Raw genomic sequence first — 23,466 nt, 5'->3', positions numbered from 1 at the left:
ATTTCGAATTGGTTTTCTTTACAGTTACAAGGAAAACAACACTTCCTGCAATAAGTGAAAAATCCTAGCAGGAATCACAAATTTTAGCAAGATTTGGAAACAAAAGGAAACAAAAATTAAAAAGCATTAAAGCTACTTTAATACTGGTTTCCTGCTGTTTTTTGTTTGATAAACTTCTTTTGTTCTTTTTAGCAGAATTAAAAACAAATAAAAAAAACTACCTTATATTTTGAGAACAGTAAATTTTTGCAAAAATTTCCATTTTGTTAATTCCTGCAGTTTGCCTCTGGACATTTTTATTATACCTTCATATAAAATTTCATTGTGGTTCAATCTAATAACAAATGCTTGGTAATTTTTTCATCGCTCTTGAAGAAAAATCTGCGATTATCACAATTTCGAGTAGCTTTTTGGTAAATATATCTCTTGATGCGCATTTAATAAAGCACGAAATGACTACCTAATTGCATGTACCCGAAACTATTTGAAGTGATAAATGATAAGATAACGCCATATTACATTGCACACAAAAGATTACTTTTTTAATGTTTCCTATGAGAAACGAATGGAATGACTGATTTTGGTTCGTTATTGGACAAAAATGTAATGATAATTATGGAAAGTGGTATCAAGTTGTGATTAATTGAAATTATGATAAAGTGTGTTGACACTGTTTTCGTGTCGAGCAGAGGGATTCGACGACAGAAACAAACAATATTATGCCAAATAGAGAAGAAATTAATCAAGGATTTGGCCATTTTTAGGAAAAAAGCTAAATCGCCCTGTATACAAATCAGGAACTAAAAATTTCCTCGAATTAAACAACATTTTCTTTAAATATTTTTTTAACATTAGTAAAAACTACGACAAATTTTTAGTCAAAGATTCTTCTAATGTAGAGAATAAATTAGCTAAGAAGGTTGGCATATTGGATGTTTAATTAAAAATCAAATTGCAATAAAAAGAAACAGAAATATTCAGTTATAATACGAGTAGTCAAAAATTGTCGAATATTTTTATGAATGATTATCATGAACACCATAAGTGCGCAGCACGAATAAAAATTTTCTACAATCTTACCACGAATTGTATTCAACAGACTATTCAATGAACTAAATGTAAATTTTGGGTTACACTGATTTAATTTTCATAGCAACCGGTAAAAAATTTAGTTTAAAATTTTTACTGCAACTACTCGTGAAATATTCGCCAGAATTTTTTTCTTCTTTTTCTTTTTTTATTCAAGCTTTGAGGTTTGACGTCTAGAAGTAAATAAACAAAGTTTGTGAGTAAATTAAAGTTTCAAATTAATAACTAGTTTTTAAATTTTGTAAGGATAGCTTTCTTTTTTCTTCTTTGTCCTTTTTCTTCAATTTTTTTAGATTCGATTCTTTTACTTTTACAAAGACGAATAAAACTCCTGCTATTTCTTCAGGACTTGGAAACCTGACATTCTTCGACTTGGTTTTTCGTTAATGAAATACTAAACATAGTACCTGCAACCCACTTGAAATGGTATTTTTGCAGGAAACGAATAATTCTAGCAAAACTTTCTGTGGCTTAAATTTCCTACCTATTTTTTCAGTCATTACAGAAATGGAAACTTTGTTGCATGATTTCGTTTCAATTGCTGAAATCATGCTGAAATTTAAATATAATTGCAGGAAATGTAAAATATGTTTCAGGATTTTGAAACCTATTAGTGATTCTTCGTGGTTATTTTAAAAACAAGAAAATATCATTAATTTGTTCATTCAATTTAGATGCTGCAGTTTTTTATCTTAATTTTATAATTTTTTTCGTTTTCAGCAGGAATTTGTGAATACAAGTAATTTACTGTTTTTTAAAACGAAATATTTTTTTATTTCTTGTTGGAGAATTTCCACTTACAAAACACGAAAAAAAACACCCGCTATTTCTTGAAGGAATTGTCAATAAAATACTCAGTATAATACTAAAAAATCTGCAACCCACTTAAAACGGTATTTTTGCAGGAAACGAAATTTTCAATAATCACCGAATTCTCTTACAGAACTCGAAAAAAACTTCTGCTATTTCTTGCAGAAATTGGCGTCAATAAAAGACTGAGCAAAATATTAAAAAACGTGCAACCCACTTGAAATGCTATTTTTGCAGGAAACAAAAAATTCGATGTTTTTTTTGCATAATTGGTAAACAAAGTAATTTTTTGCAGGAATGAGAGAGTTACATGATTTCGTCTTAGTTTTTTAAATTATTCTGAAATTTGAAGTATAACTGCAGGAAATGGGAAATATGTTTCAGGATTTTCAAGTGATTTTTGGTGGTTATTTTAAAAACAAAAAAATATCATTAATTTTTGCATTCAGTTTAGATACTGCAGTTTTTTATCTTAATTTTATATTTTTTTTCGTTTTCAGCAGTAATTTACTGTTTTTTTTAACGAAATATTTTTTTATTTCTTGTTGCAGAATTTCCACTTACAGAACACGAAAAAAAACTCCTGCTATTTCTTGCAGGAATTGTCAATAAAATACTCAGTATAATACTAAAAAATCTGCAACCCACTTAAAACGGTATTTTTGCAGGAAACGAAATTTTCAATAATTGATAAACAAAGCAACATTTTTGCAGGAATGAGAAAGTCACATGATTTCGTCTTAGTTTAAAGAAAAAAAACTGCAGGAAATGGAAAATATGTTTCAGGATTTTCAATGTCATTTTTGGTGGTTATTTAAAAACAAGAAAATATCATTAATTTTGGTTTCAATTTTAAATACTAGGTACAATTTTTTTAATTAATTTGTAATTTTTTTTGTTTTTAGCAGGAATTTACTGTTTAATTTTTTAAAACGAAATATTTTTTATTTCTTTTTGCGGATTTCGGCTACTTTAACACCGAATTCTCTTACAGAACTCGAAAAAAACTTCTGCTATTTCTTGCAGGAAATGTCGTCAATAAAATACTGAGTATAATACTAAAAAAACTGCAACCCACTTCAATAGCATTTTTGCAGGAAACGTAAAATTCGGTTTTTTTCAATAATTGGTAAACAAAGTAATTTTTTGAGGAAAGAAAAGTATAACAGCAGGAAATGGAAAAAATTTGCAGGATTTTGAAACCTACTAATTTGTAATGTCATTTTTGTTGTTTAATTAATTTAATTTTAAATTTTTTGTGTGGTTTTAGCAGAAATTCTGTTCAGGAATCGAAAAATTGTGTCAGAATCCCATATCAAATTTTGTTAGAAACAAAAAATTCCAATATATTGATTTTTGCAGGAATCATAAAACCACTACAGGAAATTGAACTAATTTTAATTTCAGATTTTTAAAAATTCGCTTTTTGCGTTCTAAAATCTCGAAAATTCGGCCTTTTCCCTTGGTAAAAACCAAAGTGTTTTGCATTTCTTGTTGAAAAAATCTCGTAGAGTGCTATCTCGTTGTTAATCCGAATTTTATTTGTTCAAGCGATAAAGTCATGCTCTCAACAAGGCCACTCAACAGCCAGGAATATGATACATGTTAACTACTTATATATCGCAATTGTGAGACTATAAATAGACAGACAACATCGTAAACATTTATTTACATAACTTGCATTGCGATACACCAAAAATCCATGGCGATGGCGGCTTATCTAATTTTATTCATTGGATTCAATTCGCTGTACTTCGAACTGGAATTTCAGTTTATTATTAGCTGCAACAACGCCAGACTGAGTTTTGACACAATGGCTCTGTTTGAAAATTGAATTTTCACACGTGGCACATTTTACTCTATTTTTAGACAAATTCTATTTGCACAGTTTTAGCTATTTTGCCATCTTGTTGGATTCTCTAATCAGATGTTTACATAACGATTTTGGGGTATTTTAGGACGCTTCATATTATATTTTATTTTTGCGGGATTGTGGAAGATTATTTCGTATTTTTAGCGCACTTTTTTCGCAGTGTTACTTGTTTGTCACATCGTGGCGATGTGATTGAATATAAAAGAGCACTTTATGTAAATATCAAATTCTCTCTTCCGCTTTTACCGTCTTTCTTGTTGATTTCGGATCAAACAAATCGCCGAATTAAGGAACAACTTAATTTAGAAAATGATGGTTAGTACAGTCGCCAAACCGTAAAATCGAAGTAAAAGTTTGCAAAATAAATGCATAAATTCACCATAAACTTAATGGAGACTGCGTTTTCATTTCTATTCTTATCAAAAGTGGCTCCAGTGGCGGCTCGTGATTCTCACTAAGGAGCGTAAAGTGTGGTAAATAATTAAAGCCAAAGATGATCACTTTCCCACTAGGAAAATAAATTCTATTGTATCTATTTTTTGAACAATTTAGAAAAACTGAATTTTTTTTTATTATACAGCGATTTGAAAAAAGACCATTAGTGACCTTTAAATGGTAAAATTTAAAAAAATTGTATAGGACATTGATAGATACCAATCTAGTGCATCACCTGAAATTATTTTCAACTATACAGCATGTCCCAAAAATAAGTTTCGATACAAACTTGTGTTTTTTTAAATGAAACACAGTATTTTTCTTTTGTAGCCTTTTGAAACAATGTTTCTACGCCAAACTTTTATTAGTCGATTTCGCTTAGTTTTAGAAATAAGACGTTTTTTTGACGAAAATATGCACTTTTTGAAAATTTATTACACAAAAACTAAGACAGCTAGACCAAATTTTTTCTTACTTCTGCAAAGAAGAAAGTACAGAATTTAAAGCTGCAGCAATTTTTTAGTGTTTTGCATTTGTAAAAATTAAATTAAGAAGTTTGTAAAAAGTTAAATATCTTCAAAAATTTATATAAAACACCATAGTTTTTTTATTTTTGATAGATTTTTTAATAGCCTGACAAATTGTCTATCTAAAAAAATAAACTTTTAATTTCTAGAATTGATAAATGAGAAGATATTTAACATTCAATATTAAGCATTGTTGATACTATGGCATTTATGATTTATCCAGAGATTGTAAAAGTCGTTATAAATACTAAAATTCGAATTATTTTGTTGTAAAAATAAAGAATAATGGATTCAGTTTAACACAAATGTGATTATTAAGTGATATTTCTCCTATCTCTTGTGCAACTGTGCACTTTTTGGCTACTGAAACAATAGTAATTATTTTTTTAATGTGTAATGTTAAGTATCTTTTTAGTTATTGATTATAAACACCTAAAAGTAAATAATTTTAGAAAGACAATTTAATAATATTTTAAATGCAAAAACAATACATAGGGTGTTCCATTTAAATTTTTTAAGTTATTGAACTTTTAACAAACGCCTTCATTTTTTTATCTTTGCAAATGCAACACACTAAAAAAATGTTACAACCTTATAGCTTGTACCTTCTTCTTTGTGGTAGTAAAAAAATATTTCTAGATGTCTTAGTTTTTGTGTAATAAATTTTTAAAAAGTGCACGTTTTTGTCAAAAAACCGTGGTATTTTTAAAACTAAGCAAAATCGACCAGCTTAAAAACATTGTCATAAAAATCTATATCCAAAAACGCCAAGAAACATACGGTGTTTCATTTAAAAAAACAAAAGTTTGTGTTGTAACTTATTTATTCAGTAAAAATGACTGGATTATCTTGTACGTCAAGAATCAAATACAGGGTGACTCATCAATAATGCCATCTTTTCAAAATGTTAAATAGTTTTGTTTTAATCTTGATTGTAACTAAATATAGTGATTTAATAAAAATAGCAAGATTGTTTTTAACTGTTCAAAATTTTAATGTACAGTATGTCCCCGGATTGAGTTTACAAAAAACAATTATCTTCGATTTTACGCCAAAACTGCAAAAGAAAAAAAGTTTTTGCTTTACTTGAAATCTGTAATTAAAACTTCACTATTCAGTAGAAAAAAGTTCATTTTTCTCTTGATTTTGGACTTTGAATAATTTTTCTCTGCTTTTTAAGTCCCATCACATTGGCGGTCCAAAATCAACAGAAAAATGAACTTTTCGTTCTAGTGAGTTAGAATGATGAAGTTTTAATTACAGATTTGCTGGTTTCAAGTAAATCAAAAACTTTTTTCCTTTGCTATTTTGACCTAAAATCAAAGACAATTTTTTTTTCCTCTCGTAAACTCAATCAGGAGACATACTGTATAATTACTAAGCCTCGGATTATATGCAAAATGCATATTTGTCATTAAGAGGTATATCAACAAAATTGTAAGTTTTCTATGCATATCTAATGTTTTTTGATTAAAATAAACTAAAAAAAATGCATATTTTGCATATTTTGGCAACTTGGTGCATATTTTAGGAAATATTGCATATTTGTGCATATTTTCTTCAAATCACTAATTTCCGATTAAAGATTTCAGTTCAAGTTAAAAATTGGACAGTTTAAGAAAAATAATCGGATTACAAAATATTTTAAAGAGAAAACAACCGGTAATTCGTAAGCCAAACTCAAAAAATTAGTTCCCTGCTGAGAGTTTTCTTTTTAAATTCGTTTTATACTGGGTGAATATAAAGTATTGAACCAAGCGGTTTTTTTTCAAATCATTTGTTTCCAAAAAATAATAATTAATATAAATTAAAGTAATATAAAAAAATGATTTTTTAAGAAGAAAATTTTCTTTTGTTTTTGAGTTATTCGATTTTTGTTGTCTAAATTGCCATATACATATCTAAAAAAATAATTTTATATAAAGTAGATAGTTGTAATCCCTTAGATCTTGACCTTCATGAGAAAAATGTTTTTTTGTTGGGTTGCCATTTAAAAAAATAAATATTTTTGTAGAACTTAAAAACAAAAAAATAAAAATTTTGAAAAATTTTATTTTTGATAAAACATCACATTTCTATAGAACTTTATAATTCATCAATTAGTTTTTTCAAAAAATAAATACTTTAAGCAAAAAACGTGATGTGATCTGAAAAGTACAGATTTTTTAGAAAGGGTTAATTACTAGGTTATTAAAATGGCTTGTCTCACGCCAAACCAATTTATTTATTCTTTAATTTATTGTGTGCAGTTCAAGATGACGAAAATACAAAGTTTAGTGTATTCGAGGACAAAAATTTATCCCAACTTTGATTTTTTATTGTTAATAATTTTGCATATCGATGCATATTTGGCATATATTGGAGCATATTTCTTAATATTTTGTGCATATTTTTGTGAAAATGCGTGCATATGTAAGCGCATATTTTACAAATTTTTCGTGCATTTAATCCGAGCCTTACTCATCAATAATGCCATTTTTTTCAAAATGTTAAATAGTTTTGTTTTAATCTTGATTGTAACTAAATAAAGTGATTTAATAAAAATAGCGAGATTGTTTTTAACTGTTCAAAATTTTAATATACAGTATATCCCCGGATTGAGTTTACAAAAGGAAAAAAAAATATCTTTGATTTTTAGCCAAAACTGCAAAAAAAAGTTTTTGCTTTACTTGAAATTGTAATTAAAACTTCATTATTCAGTCGAAAAAAGTTCATTTTTATTATTTAGTTACTGATTTAGAATAATGAAGTTTTAATTACAGATTTGCTGGTTTCAAGTAAAGCAAAAACTTTTTTTCCTTTGCATTTTGGCGTAAAATCAAAGATAAACATTTTATTTTATATTATACCAAAAAATAGCGGATATTTATATTCGCATGTTAGCAACAACAAATTCAAGCGAGAATTCCAGTTTAAAAAAAAAATTTTTGAAGTGTGAAAAACACGAAATTGCAAAAACTTTTTTTCCTTTGCAATTTGGCGTAAAATCGAAGATAAACATTTTTTTTATATTATACCAAAAAATAGCGGATATTTATATTCGCATGTTAGCAACAACAAATTCAAGCGAGAATTCCAGTTTAAAAAAAAATTTTTTGAAGTGTGAAAAACACGAAATTCTCTGTTTTTCAAACCTTGGCGAGCCGCCACTGCTGTTTTACAACGTATTAAAATCAAATTTTAACGAGCACTGTCTGTTTTAAAAGAGAAAGTGCGATCATGTGGTCTTCCGCAGATTTTCCTCCAATCAAACAATTTTTCACTCCACTTTAATTAAATACTATTTCCACGAGAACAAAGCAGCGGATTTGTGGCTTAAAGTTGGCTTTTTCCAATTACAATTTTGCAGAGTAAAATTAGCTTCGTTAGGTGTGTGTGTAGTAAAATAAATTTCGCATTTAATACCCCAGCAAACTTTCGCAATTAAATTATAATTTCAGGAATCGAGAATCGTTTTTTTTTTTTCTTAATTTTCGGTGCATTAATCAATGAAAAACGTTTCATGCTTGCGTAATAAATCACTGAAACTGGACTCTTCCGAATCGCATTTATCACGTAAAAATAGGACAATTAGTTGCAAAAGTTATGTAAAACTGAAGCAAAGTCGTTAAACTTGAGTCAATCCATATTTGATCAGAGTGAAAAAATTCGCAATTTCAGCCTTGACCCCTAGAAATTTTTCATGAGTCACACGTCGATTTTACTGAATTTGTTTACAAGCAATGAGATTTTAAATTTTCAGACGTGGGAAGGCCCTGATAGGACAAGACAAGCGACTGGATTGGAAAGCTTTCAGGATGACGTCAACGCTCCGGAGATATTCTTTGCTGAAAATGTCAAGTTATTGAAACCGTTTTTGTCAAATCATTCTCATGCATATGCATGAAAACGCAGATTTATGGGTAAATAGAGAATTCAAGTTTCAAGTAGCGGTTCTTCCGACTCCAGTTTTTGTGATTTTTTTTCCGGTTATCAAAAGTGATAATTTTTCTCTAGTACGCACTTGACATTGACTACTTAACAATTCCAGACGAATAAATTCCGGTTGACAAGCCAAATAGAAATTACAAAATTAACCTTGATTAAACACATTCCGGAAGACATTTAAAAAACATAAATTTTTGACTAAAAAAAAACAACAAATTGCCTGATTCACCCTGTATTAGCCTACCAGAAGTACTAACCGGAAATATTAACGGGACTAGGTTCCAATAATACTCAAAAAAGTCTTTTTTTTGTTTTATAGTTTTATTAATTAATTTTATTACACAATTATGAAATAAAAAAGTTATTGACAAAAAAAATATTATATACACAGTGATTCAATAGAGATGACGAAACCAATTTAAACATTCTACTATGGCGTCATCTCAGCTAAATCACCCTTTACATGAGAGTATTTTTTTAAATATTTGCTTTTTGTCTAAATCAAAAGTCCAGTTTTTGAAATTTAATTAACTCATAATAACTACAGGGTGATTCAGATATCAGATGACTTATCTACAGTATGGACAAAATGTTTCAATATATCTTTCAAAATTTAGAATTTGTCGGAATTGAGATAAAATACAGAGTGATTCATCAATGATGGCTTGCACACAAACTTTTTTCAAAAAATAATTAAAAACAATTTTTCAGGGTTCTAATTTACTATATTTTGCCATTGATTTAATAGAATTTAAGATTACAAATACAGAGTGATTCAAAATATAACAGTTTTTGATAAAAATTGTCGTTTCCTAAAAAAATATTTGATTTCTCTAAATATGTGGTTATTGGAATATATTTTTTTTTAATAATTTAGAATGTTAACCATTTCACCTGATTCAATTGACAAAAAATTGTTTTCATTACACATTTTTAAAAATTCAAGTAGCTATTGAATTCCCTCTGCCTACAGGACGATTCAGCAAACATGTCAAATTTGATGCGTCATCTCAGTTAAATCACCCTTTACACAAAAGTATTTTTTTAAATAATTAAAAAATTGACAATAAAAAGTACGGTTTTTGAAATGCAATTAACTTAGTACAGTTATTCTCTACAGGGTGATTTAGATGAAATGAGTTACCAAAACTTGTCAATTTTTGTGTCACTGTCTAAGTTTGAATTAAATTTTTCAATAAATATTTTGAAATTTGAAATTTGTCAAAATTGAAATAATCAGAATAAAATACACGATGACTCATCTATGATGACACGCACACAAACATACGCTTTTTTCAAAAAGATATTTTAAATCAATTATTCTGGAGTTCAATTTACCATATTTTACTCTTGATTTTAACAGATTTTCAGTAAAATATACTACAGAGTGATTCAAAATATGATAGTTTTGGACATAAATTGTCAATACCTTCAAGATAGTATACCTATTTTTTCCTAAAAAAATAAAAGTTCTTTTTTTCCAAACCTTCGGTTATTAGAATTTGAAATTTAATTTTTCAAAAATAATCTAAAAGTTTGCACATTTCAACTGATTCACCCTATACATTAATTTTTTTTTGAGAAAAAATTGTTTTCATTATACATTTTTAAAGATTCAAGTACCTACTAAATTCACAAATATTTCTGATATACATACAGGACGATTCAGCAAAGATGTCAAATTTGATGCTATCTCAGTTAAATCACCCTTTACACAAAAGTATTTTTTTATATAACTAAAATATTGACAAAAAGCAAAGTACGATTTTTGAAATGTACCTAATTAACTTATTATAGTTATTATCTACAGGGTGATTTAGATGAGATACTTATCGAAATTTGTTGATTTTTGTCTCACCGTCAAAATACGAACTAAATTTTTCAGTAAATATTTTGGAATTTGAAATTTGTCGAAATTGAAATAATCAGGATAAAATACAGAGTGACTCATCATCGAAGACACGCACATAGACTCAAAAAATATTTTAAACCAATTATTCTGAAATTCCATTTACCACATTTTATCCTAGATTTTAACAGAATTTAAACTACAGAGTGATTCAAAATATGATACTTTTGAACATAAATTGTCAATACCTACAAGATAGTATATTTCGTCCTAAAAAAATCATAGTTCATTTTTTCCAAATCTTCGGTTATTGGAATTTGAAATTTAATTAAAAAAAAAATCTAGAATGTTAGCCATTTCAACTGATTCACCCCGTACATTATATTTTTTTTTTGACAAAAAAATTATTTTTATAAAACATTTTCCTGAACTCATTCTGCATGAAATCTCATTTGTACAAATATGTCTAATATACCTACAGGGCGATTCAGCAAAGATGACGAAACCAATTCAAATTCGCTCCTATGGCGTCATCTCAGCTAAATCACCGTTTACATAAAAGTGTTTTTTATATTAACAAAATTTTTCAATAAATTTTCTACAATTTGAAATTGGGCGTAATTGAAATAATTGAAATAAAATACCCTCATCAAATATGACTTATTTCCAAAAAATAGTTTGAAATCATTTTTCTGGAAATAATTTACTATATTACAAGTACGATTATAAGTACAGAGTGACTCAAAAAATAAAAAGTCAAGACAAAAACCACATTTTTTCCTAAAAACAATATCAAATCTTCGCTTATTATTTTTTTTGAGTTTTAAGAGCTGAGTCGTTTCAACTGAAAAAAATTGTATGCCCATTTTACGCTGCACAATCTCATTTTTCTAATATACAGGGTGATTCACCAAAGAACGACAAAATTCGAATCCTGCGCAATGCGACCTTCCAATCCCAGTTTTCCCACTCTAGTGACTTTCTCTGCTTAAAGTCAAATTCTTGACTCATTTGTCTAATTTTGAAAATTAGTATTGTTTTATTAAACCACGTGTGAGAAACGAAGGACTCGCCTTAATCGTCTTGTGTCATTTGTGTGACCCCTGACTAATCCCAAGCACCCATTTTTATCGAATTGTTCGAATTGTGAATGTAATGAGAAAATCCGGTGCAGTTGCGAATAATCAATGCACTAATAAATAGCGAGTAATGGATCGCCCGGAGCGCTCCGGTATATAAATGAAATAATAGATAGGTGCCCAGGTGGTCGAGAATAACAAATTGTGGAGACCGTTTGTCTGTTCTAACACGGCCTGGGGCGCTCTTGCGAGATGAAAGCCAAGCAAATCGGCAAAAAACTAAGCCATGTGGGATTTTTAATGCCTTCATCGGGATTAACCGGATTCAAAATTCGACACAGGTGTGCGAGATTTTAAATGATTTAGTTTAATTACAGAACGAAATTTAATTAACAAACAAATTTGAGCTCCATGTCGAAAAATCAATACTTTGTTCAAAATTAAATGCCAAGTCATTGCATTTCATTGTTATTATGTATTGTCATTGTTGATTGCAATGTCAGGTCGAAAATTGGCGTTAATTACGATTTTATAGTTTATTTATAAATCGGTTAAAAATGAATGGAGACCAGCTGAAAGTCTGAAATTCATCAAATCTTCAGTTATTTAACTTTTTCATGAGTTTTTTGCGCCGAAAATCAATCCACTTTTATTATTCATTGGTCTGAGCCAGTGGCCAGAAAAAGCAAAAACTTCAAACTTGATCTAATATTAATAAATTAGAAATTATAATTCGAGAGGAGCAAAATCAGGTTTTGCTCGATCTAAAAAACTTGCAAAATGAAGCAATCTAATTGATATTGTCATTTCAAAATTTATTTTTTGCGAAAAGTAGAAAAAAGTCTCGGCAAGCTTACCTGAGTCACCCTGTATGTAAATATTTAAAGTATGTGAAGTTAATTCCTTTTATTTCATCAAAATGTAATTGAGACTTATTTAATACAGAATGATTCAACAAAGAAGACGAAACTTGACAAAATAACAAGTAAAAAATTAAATATAAATTTTCTAAATCGTTCTATAAGTCAATATTTAATTATTAAAAATGTAAAGAGTGATTCATTACAAACTGAACTTAAAAATGGTGTACTTAGACAGTACTCTCCACTGAATCACTATGTACAATATAATTTTCGTGAAATTTTTGCTATTATTAAAACTTGTTTTAATTAACTACAAGCCAATACAGGATGAATCAGAAAGAAATGACAAAAACTTGTCATTTGGTTTATTTTAAAATAATAGTGAATCTAAGCATCAAAAATTTGTTTTTTTGCGAAAACAACAAAATAATAATCGGCAAGCATAGCTGAGTCACCTTATATATTAAACACAAATATTTTTCCCATTTCTTTTGCTGTTTTTAAAGTTATTTAAAATTTGTTCCTGTTATTTCATCAAAATTCAATAATTGACACATATTTAATACAGGATGACTCAAAAAAGTAGATAAAATACCAAGATTTGATTTTTTCTATAATTCGTCAATATGTATTTAATTATTCAATAATATGATGATCTAATAATAATAAATTAGATATTATAATTCGAGAGGAGCAAAATCCAGGTTTGGCTCGATCTAAAAAAAACTTGCAAAATGAAACAAATCTAATTAATATAGTGATTCAATGACAATATCAATCAAAATTTGTTTTTTGCGAAAACTACAAAAAAGTCTCGGCAAGCTTACCTGAGTCACCCTGTATGTAAATATTTTTTTTGTGGGTTTTGATGTTATTAAAAGTTAATTCCTTTTATTTCATTAATTAATTGAGACTTATTTAAAACAGAATGATTCAACAAAGAAGGCAAAACTTGACAAAATAACAAGTAAAAAAATTAAATATAATTTAGTCTTTTTTCTATATCGTTCTATAAGTCAATATTTAATTATTAAAAAATGTAAAGAGTGATTCATAAACTGAACTTAAAAATGGTTGACTTAGACAGTACTCTCCACTGAATCACTATGTACAACATAATTTTCGTGAAATTTTTGCTATTATTAAAACTTGTTTTAACTAACTACAAGCTAATACAGGATGAATCTGAAAGAAATGACAAAAACTTGTCATTTGGTTTATTTTAAAATAATAGTGAATCTAAGCATCAAAAATTTGTTTTTTTTGCGAAAACAACAAAATAATAATCGGCAAGCATAGCTGAGTCACCCTATATATTAAACACAAATATTTTTCCCATTTCTTTTGCTGTTTTTAAAGTTATTTAAAATTTGTTCCTCTTATTTCATCAAAATTCATGTATAATTGACACATACTTAATACAGTATGATGCAACAAAGTAGATAAAAAAAATAAATTAGAAATTATAATTCAAGAGGAGCAAAAACTTGCAAAAATAAGCAAGTCTAATTGAATCACCCTGTACAAAAAAACTTGTCAAGAAAAGTGACAATATCTATTTTTTTGCGAAAAACTTCTAAAAAGTCTTGCAAGTTCACCTGAGTCACCCTGTATGTACATTACATGTAAATATTTTTCGCATTTTTGTGATTTTTGATGTTGTTAAAAATTAATTCCTTTTATTTCCGCAAAATTCAATTGAGACATATTTAATACAAAATGATTCAACAAAGAAGACAAAACTTGACAAAATAATAATTAAAAAAAGTAGATATAATTTTGATTTTTTCTAAATCGTTCCATAAGTCGTCAATATCCAATTATTAAAAAATGTAGAGTGATTCAGTACAAAGTGAACTTAAAAATGGATGGATTTAATACAAACTGCTTGACTTAAGACGGTACCCTATACTGAATCACTCTGTACAAAATAATGTTCGTGAAATTTTTGCTATTATTGAAACTTGTTTTGTCACAATTGCCTGAATTTAACTAACTACAAGCTAATACAGGATGAATCAAAAGAAAATGACAAAAACTTGTCATTTGGTTTATTTTAAAATAATAGTGAACCTAAGCATCAAAAATTTGTTTTTTTTTGCAAAAACAACAAAATAATAATCGGCAAACTTAGCTGAGTCATATTAAACATAATTATTTATCCCATTCCTTTTTCAGTTTTTAAAGTTATTAAAATTTGTTTCTCGTATTTCATTAAAATTCAATAATTGACACATATTTAATACAGGATGAGTCAACAAAGTAGATAAAATCACAAGATTAGATTTTTTATAATTCGTCAATAAGTATTTAATTATTCAGTAATATAGAGAGTGATTCAGTATAAACTAAACTTATATTGATCTTGTTTGACAGTACTCTCCACTGAATCACTTTGTACAATATAATTTTCGTGAAATTTTTGCTATCATTGCAGCTTTTTTGTCACAACTGCCTGAATTTAACTACAACCTGCTAATACAGGATGAATCAGAAGGAAATAACAAAAACTTGACATTTAGTTTATTTTAAAATAATAGAGAACCTAAGCAAAAGAGTTTTCGTCATGAAAATTTGTTTTTTGCGAAAAAGAGAAAATAATAATCGGCAAGCTTAGCTGAGTCACCCTATACATAAATAAATATTTTTCCCGTTTTTTTGCAGTTTTTGAAGCTATTTCAAATTTGTTCCTCTTATTTTATCAAAATTCAATTGACACATATTTAAATACAGCATGATTCAACAAAGATTAGATTTTTTCTATAATTCGTCAATATTTAATTATTCGATAGAGTGATTCAGTACAAAATGAACTTATATTTATCTTAAAAATGGATGAATAAAAAAAACTTCTTGACTTAGACAGTACTCTCCACTGAATCACTCTATATAATATAATTTTCGTAAAATTTTTCCATAATTGCCTGACTTTAATTAACTACAGGGTGACTCAAAAAAAAAGACAAAATCATGTCTTTTCTGAAAAAAAAAATTGTTTAATAGTAAATCTGAGCAAGAAAATTTCTCGTCATTTTAACTAACTCACCCTGTACAAGTACACGGATACTAAACTAATACAGGGTGAGTCAACAAAACAGATACATAAAACAATGATTTAGTAAACTTGACGTATTATTTATATTAAATTTGGAAGAGTTGCTAGTAATCTTAGTTGCATCATCGTGTACATAAAAACTGGCTATGTTTATAGTAATTTTTGGGCATTAGCAAATTCAAAAAATCTGAAACTTTGTGTGAAAGTGTCAAATTTCTTAATTTATTTATGTACAGGGTGTTTCAGAATAGATTACTGTCTATTTTTTGTTTGTTTATATTTTTGCCAACGCGTTTTGAGTCGTCTTGCTTGAATCATCGTGTGCAAGTGAAGTATTTCGAGAATTTTTTTATTGGCTATTGTGCTCGAGATGAAAGTGAAACGATTATTATTGTAATAAATTGTGAAAGAATTTCAGCGAAATTTTTCAGGTTTTTGGTCCACTCTGTGTCAAACCCAACCTTTCGACCGCCTTGTGGTCTAGTGTTCGGTTTAAAAATCCAAATAGCAAGGTCTAGCGTAAGAATGGTGAAGGTTCAGCAAATAATGATCGAATTGTTGTAAAATAACTCTCGCGCCTCCGGTGAATCCCTGAAACCTGAAAATCTCCCATCTTCGACACGTGTCATGAAAAGAAGAGGTCAACAATACACCCAATGTGATAAAAGAAGTGTCGGCCCATTCGACCTTGGCGCCGAAAATAGCCCAAACCATGGGAGAGTAAAACGCACAAAAACTTACCATGTGTTTAAAAATCCCACTGGGTCAGATCTCGAGGCTGTTGCGGAGCGATTTGTTGTCGGAATAATTGTTATTGCCACTGTCACGTGATCTCAAATGTTCAAAACACCAGAAACCGCGGTTACTGGGTTATTTTTAAACTCGCGATTATTTGCACTGCGATAAACGAAAAAGTTTTATTACAACGCCAACATCACTTGAAAAAAAAACAACCAAACCACTGAAGCCCTTCTTCGTCTTCTTATCACACACTTATTTGTAAACACTACGATTTTATTATAACACGAGACACTTCTTCTTCTTCTTGATGAAGGAAGGGAAAAGAAAGAAACTAGTCCGATTTTTTATGCGAGGCCCTCTTGGTCTTTGGTAGAAGAACGCGAAGCAGCGAGCGTGTCTTTGAACTTAATATCGCGAACTCTTCGAATGTGACTGCGACTACGATATACAAACCAGCCTGTTGAATGTGTGCTTTAACGTGGATGGAGGATGGTAGCTACATCTTGTAGTGGTCAACATGTTGGGCGACAAAAAATCAAAGTAGAGGCGACATCTACCATCTGGTAGCGGAAGCTGCGAAAACGACGAGAAGAAATCCACACGAGCAAAGTTATGCAACCACAAAAACATATAGTTTATGTTATATAACCATTTTGATTCAATAATGATTAAAATTTGTGCAAAAAAATATGTTTCAACAGGGACATGCTGTATAGTTGAAAATAATTTCGAGCGATCTATCAACTTCCTACATAAATTTTAAAATTTTTAGTCACCCTATATATTATACTTCTGGTACTATTAAACATTAATTCAAACAAACAAATTCACTTTAAAATTTTAATTAAGCAAGATTATAGTTAGAGAAGATGATTGATCGTAAATTTGAGTTATTATTGTAGTTTGTTTTAAAGCTTAGCTTTACCAGTAATCTCCACTGACTCACCCTGTACATAAAAAGTACATTTGTTAACTTGAAAAAAAATGTGTACAACTAATACCAATTCCAAAAGAAATCTAGTAATTCTAATAATCCATCGAAATTCCATTGTAAGTCCAACATAATTATCGTAAATCCTAAATGAGTCCTGTAATTCCAAATTTAATGTAATTTTTAAAAGAAATTATCTTTGATAATTTAAAAATGAGTTCCAGTAATTACAGACAATTCCAGTAATTTCAATAATCCATCGTATTTCCATAGTTTTTTTATTAATTCCTATAATTACAAAATAATTTCTCTAATTCTAAATTATATTTTTCTACGTCTTTACGTTTATTATCTCATGTTCATATTTAAAAAATGCCAATTTGAGACTTTTCATGATAAAATAAAAAGGTACTTATACAGGGTGCGCCAGAGGACACCAGGAACATGAAAAAAAATGTTTAAAAAATTTTATCTAGAAAAATTTCGAAGTTATATAACCGAAAATGGTACAACAATGATTAAAATTGTTGTTTAGTTGAAAATAATTTCGAGCGATCTATCAACTTCCTGTATAAATTTTTAAATTTTAAGTCACCCTATATATTATTTTGGTGGTGTTTAATACTTCTGGTATTATTAAAGATTAATTAATAAAAAAACACGTAAAATGAGTTTGTTCTAGCGCACCCTGTATTTCAAATTCACTTTAAAATTTTAATTAAGCAAGATTATACATAGAAGGTTTACGTTTATTATCTCTTATTCATTTTTAAAAAATTCAAATTTGAGAACTTTTATGATAAAATAAAAAGGTACTTATACAGGATGCGCCAGAACTATTATTATATTATTATCAAAGATAAAGTTTGTAAAACGAGCTGAGCGTGAGTTTTTTAGTTATTTGACTATATAAAGTCTACTTTGATAAGGTTAAGTAATATTTATATTTTTACACTCTTACGTTTCTTTTTTTTTTAGACATATGCTTACGTTTTCACGTAATTTTTTTATTTTTTTTACATTTTTTTACGTACGAGTTAATTTTGATTCAAAATATGTATCTCATGATTACATACTGCCTAGACATTATTTGATAACAAAATTTTCACAAAAATCCAGCAATTTCATAAAAAATCAAGTACAATTCACAAATAATTTAAGTAATTTAAATAATCCCAACAAAATTATAATAATTGCAAATATTTCCAAGCAATTTCGATTAAATTTATATAAATTGTACAACTAATTACAGAGTCAACGGCCCCTCAAAATTTTTCAAGTATTTTTTTGATATTTGTCGAAACTTGAGTTAAAAATTTCTAAAATTCTAAAATTCAGATAATTTAGATTAAATACAAGGTGATTCAAAAAAGCAAAAGTTTCCGAAAGATCATTCTTTGTGAATTTTTTTGTATAGGTTTTATAACAATTTGAACGAATAAAAATATATTAATTTGACACAATTGAATTATCGTTTTAGAAATATTGAATTCAAAAAAATCAGATTTTAATTTAATTTATAAACTTTCTTTTTATCATTTAATTAAAAAAAAATACAAATAATTTCCCTTTTAGCTGTTTGACAACTAAATATCGATTGACTATTAATGTTTATAACAAAAAAATCTATTGGTATTACTGAATTGGTAATTTGGCAGGGTTGCCAACCTAAAATTTTAAATTTGACACCGACTTAAAAAATCACAATCATTTTTGGTGTCATTTTATCGTTTTTAATTTTTTGTGTTTTGCTACTTTTTAATTAATTTTTTATGATACCACAGTTTTATTAATTTAGCAGGTAATTAATCAATAACTTAGAAGAAAAAATATAATTTGGCTATTCGTATGTTTAATTAATTGCCAGTGTGCTTTGATCAAAAGAATAATGCCTCCATTTGAGTAATAATTAATCAAAAAATTGTTTCTATAAGCCTGAAAATGCGAGGTTATTGCTTAGTTAATTATGGACTTCTCGGAGAAAAGACCATTCAAAGGTAAATACAAATTGGGAAAATTTAAATAAACCTGAAATTTTTTAGACGATCCTTTATGGATCATCCGTTTGCTAACTGTGGATACCTTATCCAAAAACATTTCAAAATTCTTAATGGCCCTAGTTTTAACATTTCTTGTAATTGTTCAAATCATCCAAATCTACTATCATTGCTTTATCCTAACGTTCCACGATTTTATCAAATACGGTCCTGTTTTTTTCTCAATGTTTTACGTAATATTTAACGAAAAAAAGTCTCAAAACTAAATTAAAAATTTCAGGTGATTCTCAGTATCAGTGCTATGCTTTTTGGAGGTGATATAGTGACTAGAATCTTGTCAAAGTTCGACAGATGGGCTGTTGACTCCTTGGAAAACCGAATCCTTCCCGAAATCAAAACCGAATCCTTTTATTGCAACATTTTCGTCATCATTAATCTAATCCTGACCCTGATTCCCGTAATCCTGTTTATAATCCCAGTCGAACACGACGATGATGTTTTTTTTGCATTCTTCTACTTCAAGCGCCAATTTCCCAATTATTCCACCATTTTGAGCGGTTTTTACAGAGCGACTTTCCCAATTCTGGGCTACGTGATGGTCACTTGTGTCCACGAAATGGTCTACGTTGTGGAACAAATCAAATTCCAAGCGTACTTGATAATAAAAGTTTTTGAAAAAGTTACAGATGTTTTCAATGATTTGGACGAAAGTTTCTTGCTTCGAAACAGATTTTACCAAAATGAGGTCTCAAGGAGGTTCAAGTTTTGTATTAAGCGACACGTTGAGCTGTTGAGGTTAGTAATTGGTATATTTTTCACTTTCCTTATCTGTAATCGGCTGAAATTTGACCTACCTATATTTTTACATTTCTGGACGAATTATAGCCTCAAGACACCAAAAAAGTTGGTGTGTGCTTGAAATTTTAAATTTGGCTTGTAATTTACTTATAGGAAAGGGACGCAGCACGAAACATTTGGTAAAAATCGGTCGCACCGTTCAAAAAAAAAAATAATAATAATTAAGGCTCGGATTATATGCACGAAAAATTCGTAAAATATGTGCTTATATATGCACGCATTTTTACAAAAATATGCACAAAATATTAAGAAATATGCTCCAATATATGCCAAATATGATCGATATGCAAAATTTTGAACAAGAAAAAATCAAAGTTAGGATAAATTTTTATCCTCGAATACACTAAACTTTGTATTTTCGTCATCTTGAACTGCACACAATAAATGAAAGAATAAATAAATTGGTTTGGCGTGAGACAAGCCATTTTAATAACCTAGTAATTAACCCTTTCTAAAAAATCTGTACTTTTCAGATCACATCACGTTTTTTGCTTAAAGTATTTATTTTTTGAAAAAACTAATTGATGAATTATAAAGTTCTATAGAAATGTGATGTTTTATCAAAAATAAAATTTTTCAAAATTTTTATTTTTTTGTTTTTGAGTTCTACAAAAATATTTATTTTTTTAAATGGCAACTCAACAAAAAAAAAACATTTTTCTCATGAAGGTCAAGTTCTAAGGGATTACAACTATCTACTTTAAATTAAATTATTTTTTTACATATGTACATCGCAATCTAGACAACAAAAATCGAATAACTCAAAAACAAAACAAAATTTTGTTCTTAAAAAATCATTTTTTTATATTACTTTAATTTATATTAATTATTATTTTTTGGAAACAAATGATTCGAAAAAAAAACCGCTTGGTTCAATACTTTATATTCACCCAGTATAAAACGAATTTAAAAAGAAAACTCTCAGCAGGGAACTAATTTTTTGAGTTTGGCTTACGAATTACCGGTTGTTTTCTCTTTAAAATATTTTGTAATCCGATTATTTTTCTTAAACTGTCCAATTTTGAACTTGAAGTGAAGTCTTTAATCGTAAATTTGTGATTTGAAGAAAATATGCACAAATATGCAATATTTCCTAAAATATGCACAAAGTTGCCAAAATATGCATTTTTTAGCATATTTTAATCAAAAAACATTAGATATGCATAGAAAACTTACAATTTTGTTGACATACCTCTTAATGACAAATATGCATTTTGCATATAATCCGAGCCTTAATAATAATAATGGGTACCGAACTAAAAAAATTGTACCCCAGACTCGAACCCGCGACAACTTTGAGCTATTTCGCGTGTAATCCGACAGGTGGCACTAACGTAAACGTTAGGTTTGCTACTCGGATTTCCAACGTCGTAAGGATATTTTCCAAATAAGTTGGATAAGGAAAGTCGTGTGATGTTCCCACTAGATTTTTTTATTCAAAAAATGTTTTAGTATTGGAAGGACGAGTTTGAAATTTGTGGAACAGTTGATACCTGTGTTTGCCATCAACGGGATACTCTTTTTCGTGAGCACAATTATTTTCTGCTTTACTGTAAGTAAAAATTTTGGTTGATTTTTTACTAAAAGAATGACAGTTTGAAGGGACTTTGGAAGGGAGATATCCTCGTATTCTTAGTCTCGCCTTAGTTTCATTTACAACTTTTTCAGTCTTAATTTTTATCGGTCAAAGTGTTGAGAATGAGGTAAAAAAAATATTTTTCTTTTTCACAAAAAACACAAATTTTAGACAGATGTCTTAACTATTGCTAATACGTACATCAGGTGGTGTAGTTTAAGCCGTGAAAATTTGCAATATGCCGGTATCATGTCGATTATTGCCAAAAAACAGTTTGCTGTCCGATTTTCCGACAATATTATCATCAATTATGAGTTGGGATTCAAGGTTGGTAATGATTTTTGCAACTTTTTCCAATTTTATTTGAATTTCAGGTCCTCAAAATGGTGTACTCATTGCTGTGTTTCTTGATCCAATGTAAGGGAATTTCGTATTAAAAAATTTGGAGTTTTAAAATAAATATTTTACTTGTGAATTTTTACTTTATTGCTTTTCAAATAAAAACTCATGGGCGCCGACTTTTCATATTTTCAATGGGTGCATCAAAAAAAAAAAAAAAATACGCGAATAAACGATTTCTTCTTTCCTATATTTGCAGAATTTATGGTATTTAATATTTTCAAAATTTAAAAACAATATAATTTTTGTATAGTACAAAAGCAAAAATCTATGAATAACTTATGCAATAAAAAGTGTAAAGAAAATAGTACATGTTCAAAGCTTCAAGTTGTTGAGATTTGAAAAATAATACACTACTGTTAAATTAAAAAAAAAAAATCGGTAACAATTTAAAAAAAATACTTTTTTTGAAAATTTGCGTAAATCTAGTATTAAATACACCTTAGAGGTATTAATGCAATTAATTTGAGGAATTAGTCAGTATTGATTTATAATTTTTTACATTTTCAAAAATTTCAATTTTTTTTAATTATTTCAATTTTTTTAAAGTTGAACATCAAAAAAAAAGGAAAAAAATTTGTTTTTTCAAAAAATTGTAACTTGAGACTATCATTACATTCTCACTGCGGTCATTGGTCGATGATTAATTGATCAAAGACAAAAAAAACCTTTTTCATGAAAAGTCAAATATCTCAGAGACAAATCGACGTAAAGAGAACATAAAAAAGCTAAATGACCAAGCTGTAGGCCAAAAAAATAATAAAAAAAATATTTTTTTTCTCGTGCTATTTCTTAGGATTACGTAATAACCGAAGCTCAGAAAAATTTTTGCCAAAAGATTTCAAGACTAGAAACTGGAAGCTTTAAAATAGATTTTTTAAAATCAAAACACGACCATTTTTCATTGAGATATAATATTTCAAAAATCATCAAAAAAATTAAGATATTTTGTCGTTTTGAAGTTTTTTCAAGAAGTGTTTCACTAAAGAGCTTAATTTTGAAAAATGAAAAAAACAAAATAGAATAACATAAACGTTGATGATTTTAAAAATGCAACGTTACAAAAAAAAGATTAGAATAAACACGAAATTCCAGATATTATTAAGAGTTATTACTATTATTTTTTTAATCTTGTTATCAACTACCAATTTGGGCTAAAGGTTAAATTTTTCAATTTTCGGGTTTTCAAATAAATATTTTTCTTCCCTTATTTTTGTTTTATTGACTTTTAACTATGCTACTAATGGTATTCGAAACAAAAAATAATTAATCAGAATTATTGACCAAAAACATTTATAATAAATAATTAAAATGACACAATGACACAGGAAGGTGATCCTGAAAATATGGAAATATTAACASAAGTGTTTCAGACCTCATAATGGATTTTTCACCGAGACCTTTCGAAGGTAAATTTCGGTTTAAAAACAGTTAATTTAACTAAATTTTCAGTCGAC

General features: G+C 28.2%; 2 protein-coding genes across 2 annotated transcripts in view; one reads left to right on the top strand and one right to left on the bottom strand.

Moving 5' to 3' along the window:
• Window positions 1–16,697, bottom strand: part of LOC123010397 (receptor-type guanylate cyclase Gyc76C-like) — a 67,644-nt gene extending 50,947 nt beyond the window's left edge. Inside the window, exon 1 of the mRNA XM_044407265.1 lies at window positions 16,249–16,697. The gene's annotated coding sequence lies outside the window, so the exon portion shown is untranslated. The remainder of the gene's footprint in view (window positions 1–16,248) is intronic.
• Window positions 16,698–19,145: 2,448 nt separating this feature from the next.
• The window catches only part of LOC123009825, a 20,092-nt gene continuing 15,771 nt past the window's right edge, over window positions 19,146–23,466 (top strand). The window contains exons 1-6 of the mRNA XM_044406348.1: window positions 19,146–19,176; window positions 19,222–19,313; window positions 19,457–19,971; window positions 21,487–21,586; window positions 21,782–21,937; window positions 21,985–22,027. Coding sequence (XP_044262283.1) covers window positions 19,146–19,176; window positions 19,222–19,313; window positions 19,457–19,971; window positions 21,487–21,586; window positions 21,782–21,937; window positions 21,985–22,027 — 937 coding nt within the window. The remainder of the gene's footprint in view (window positions 19,177–19,221; window positions 19,314–19,456; window positions 19,972–21,486; window positions 21,587–21,781; window positions 21,938–21,984; window positions 22,028–23,466) is intronic.

The sequence above is a fragment of the Tribolium madens genome, unplaced genomic scaffold (genome assembly GCF_015345945.1).
Source record: "Tribolium madens isolate multiple individuals breed KSU strain unplaced genomic scaffold, Tmad_KSU_1.1 Scaffold_19;HRSCAF=116;Tcas5.2_LG9, whole genome shotgun sequence".
NCBI classification, from domain to species: domain Eukaryota; kingdom Metazoa; phylum Arthropoda; class Insecta; order Coleoptera; family Tenebrionidae; genus Tribolium; species Tribolium madens.
Note: the sequence above shows the minus strand (reverse complement) of the source record. Positions and strands in the feature narration are given on the sequence as shown.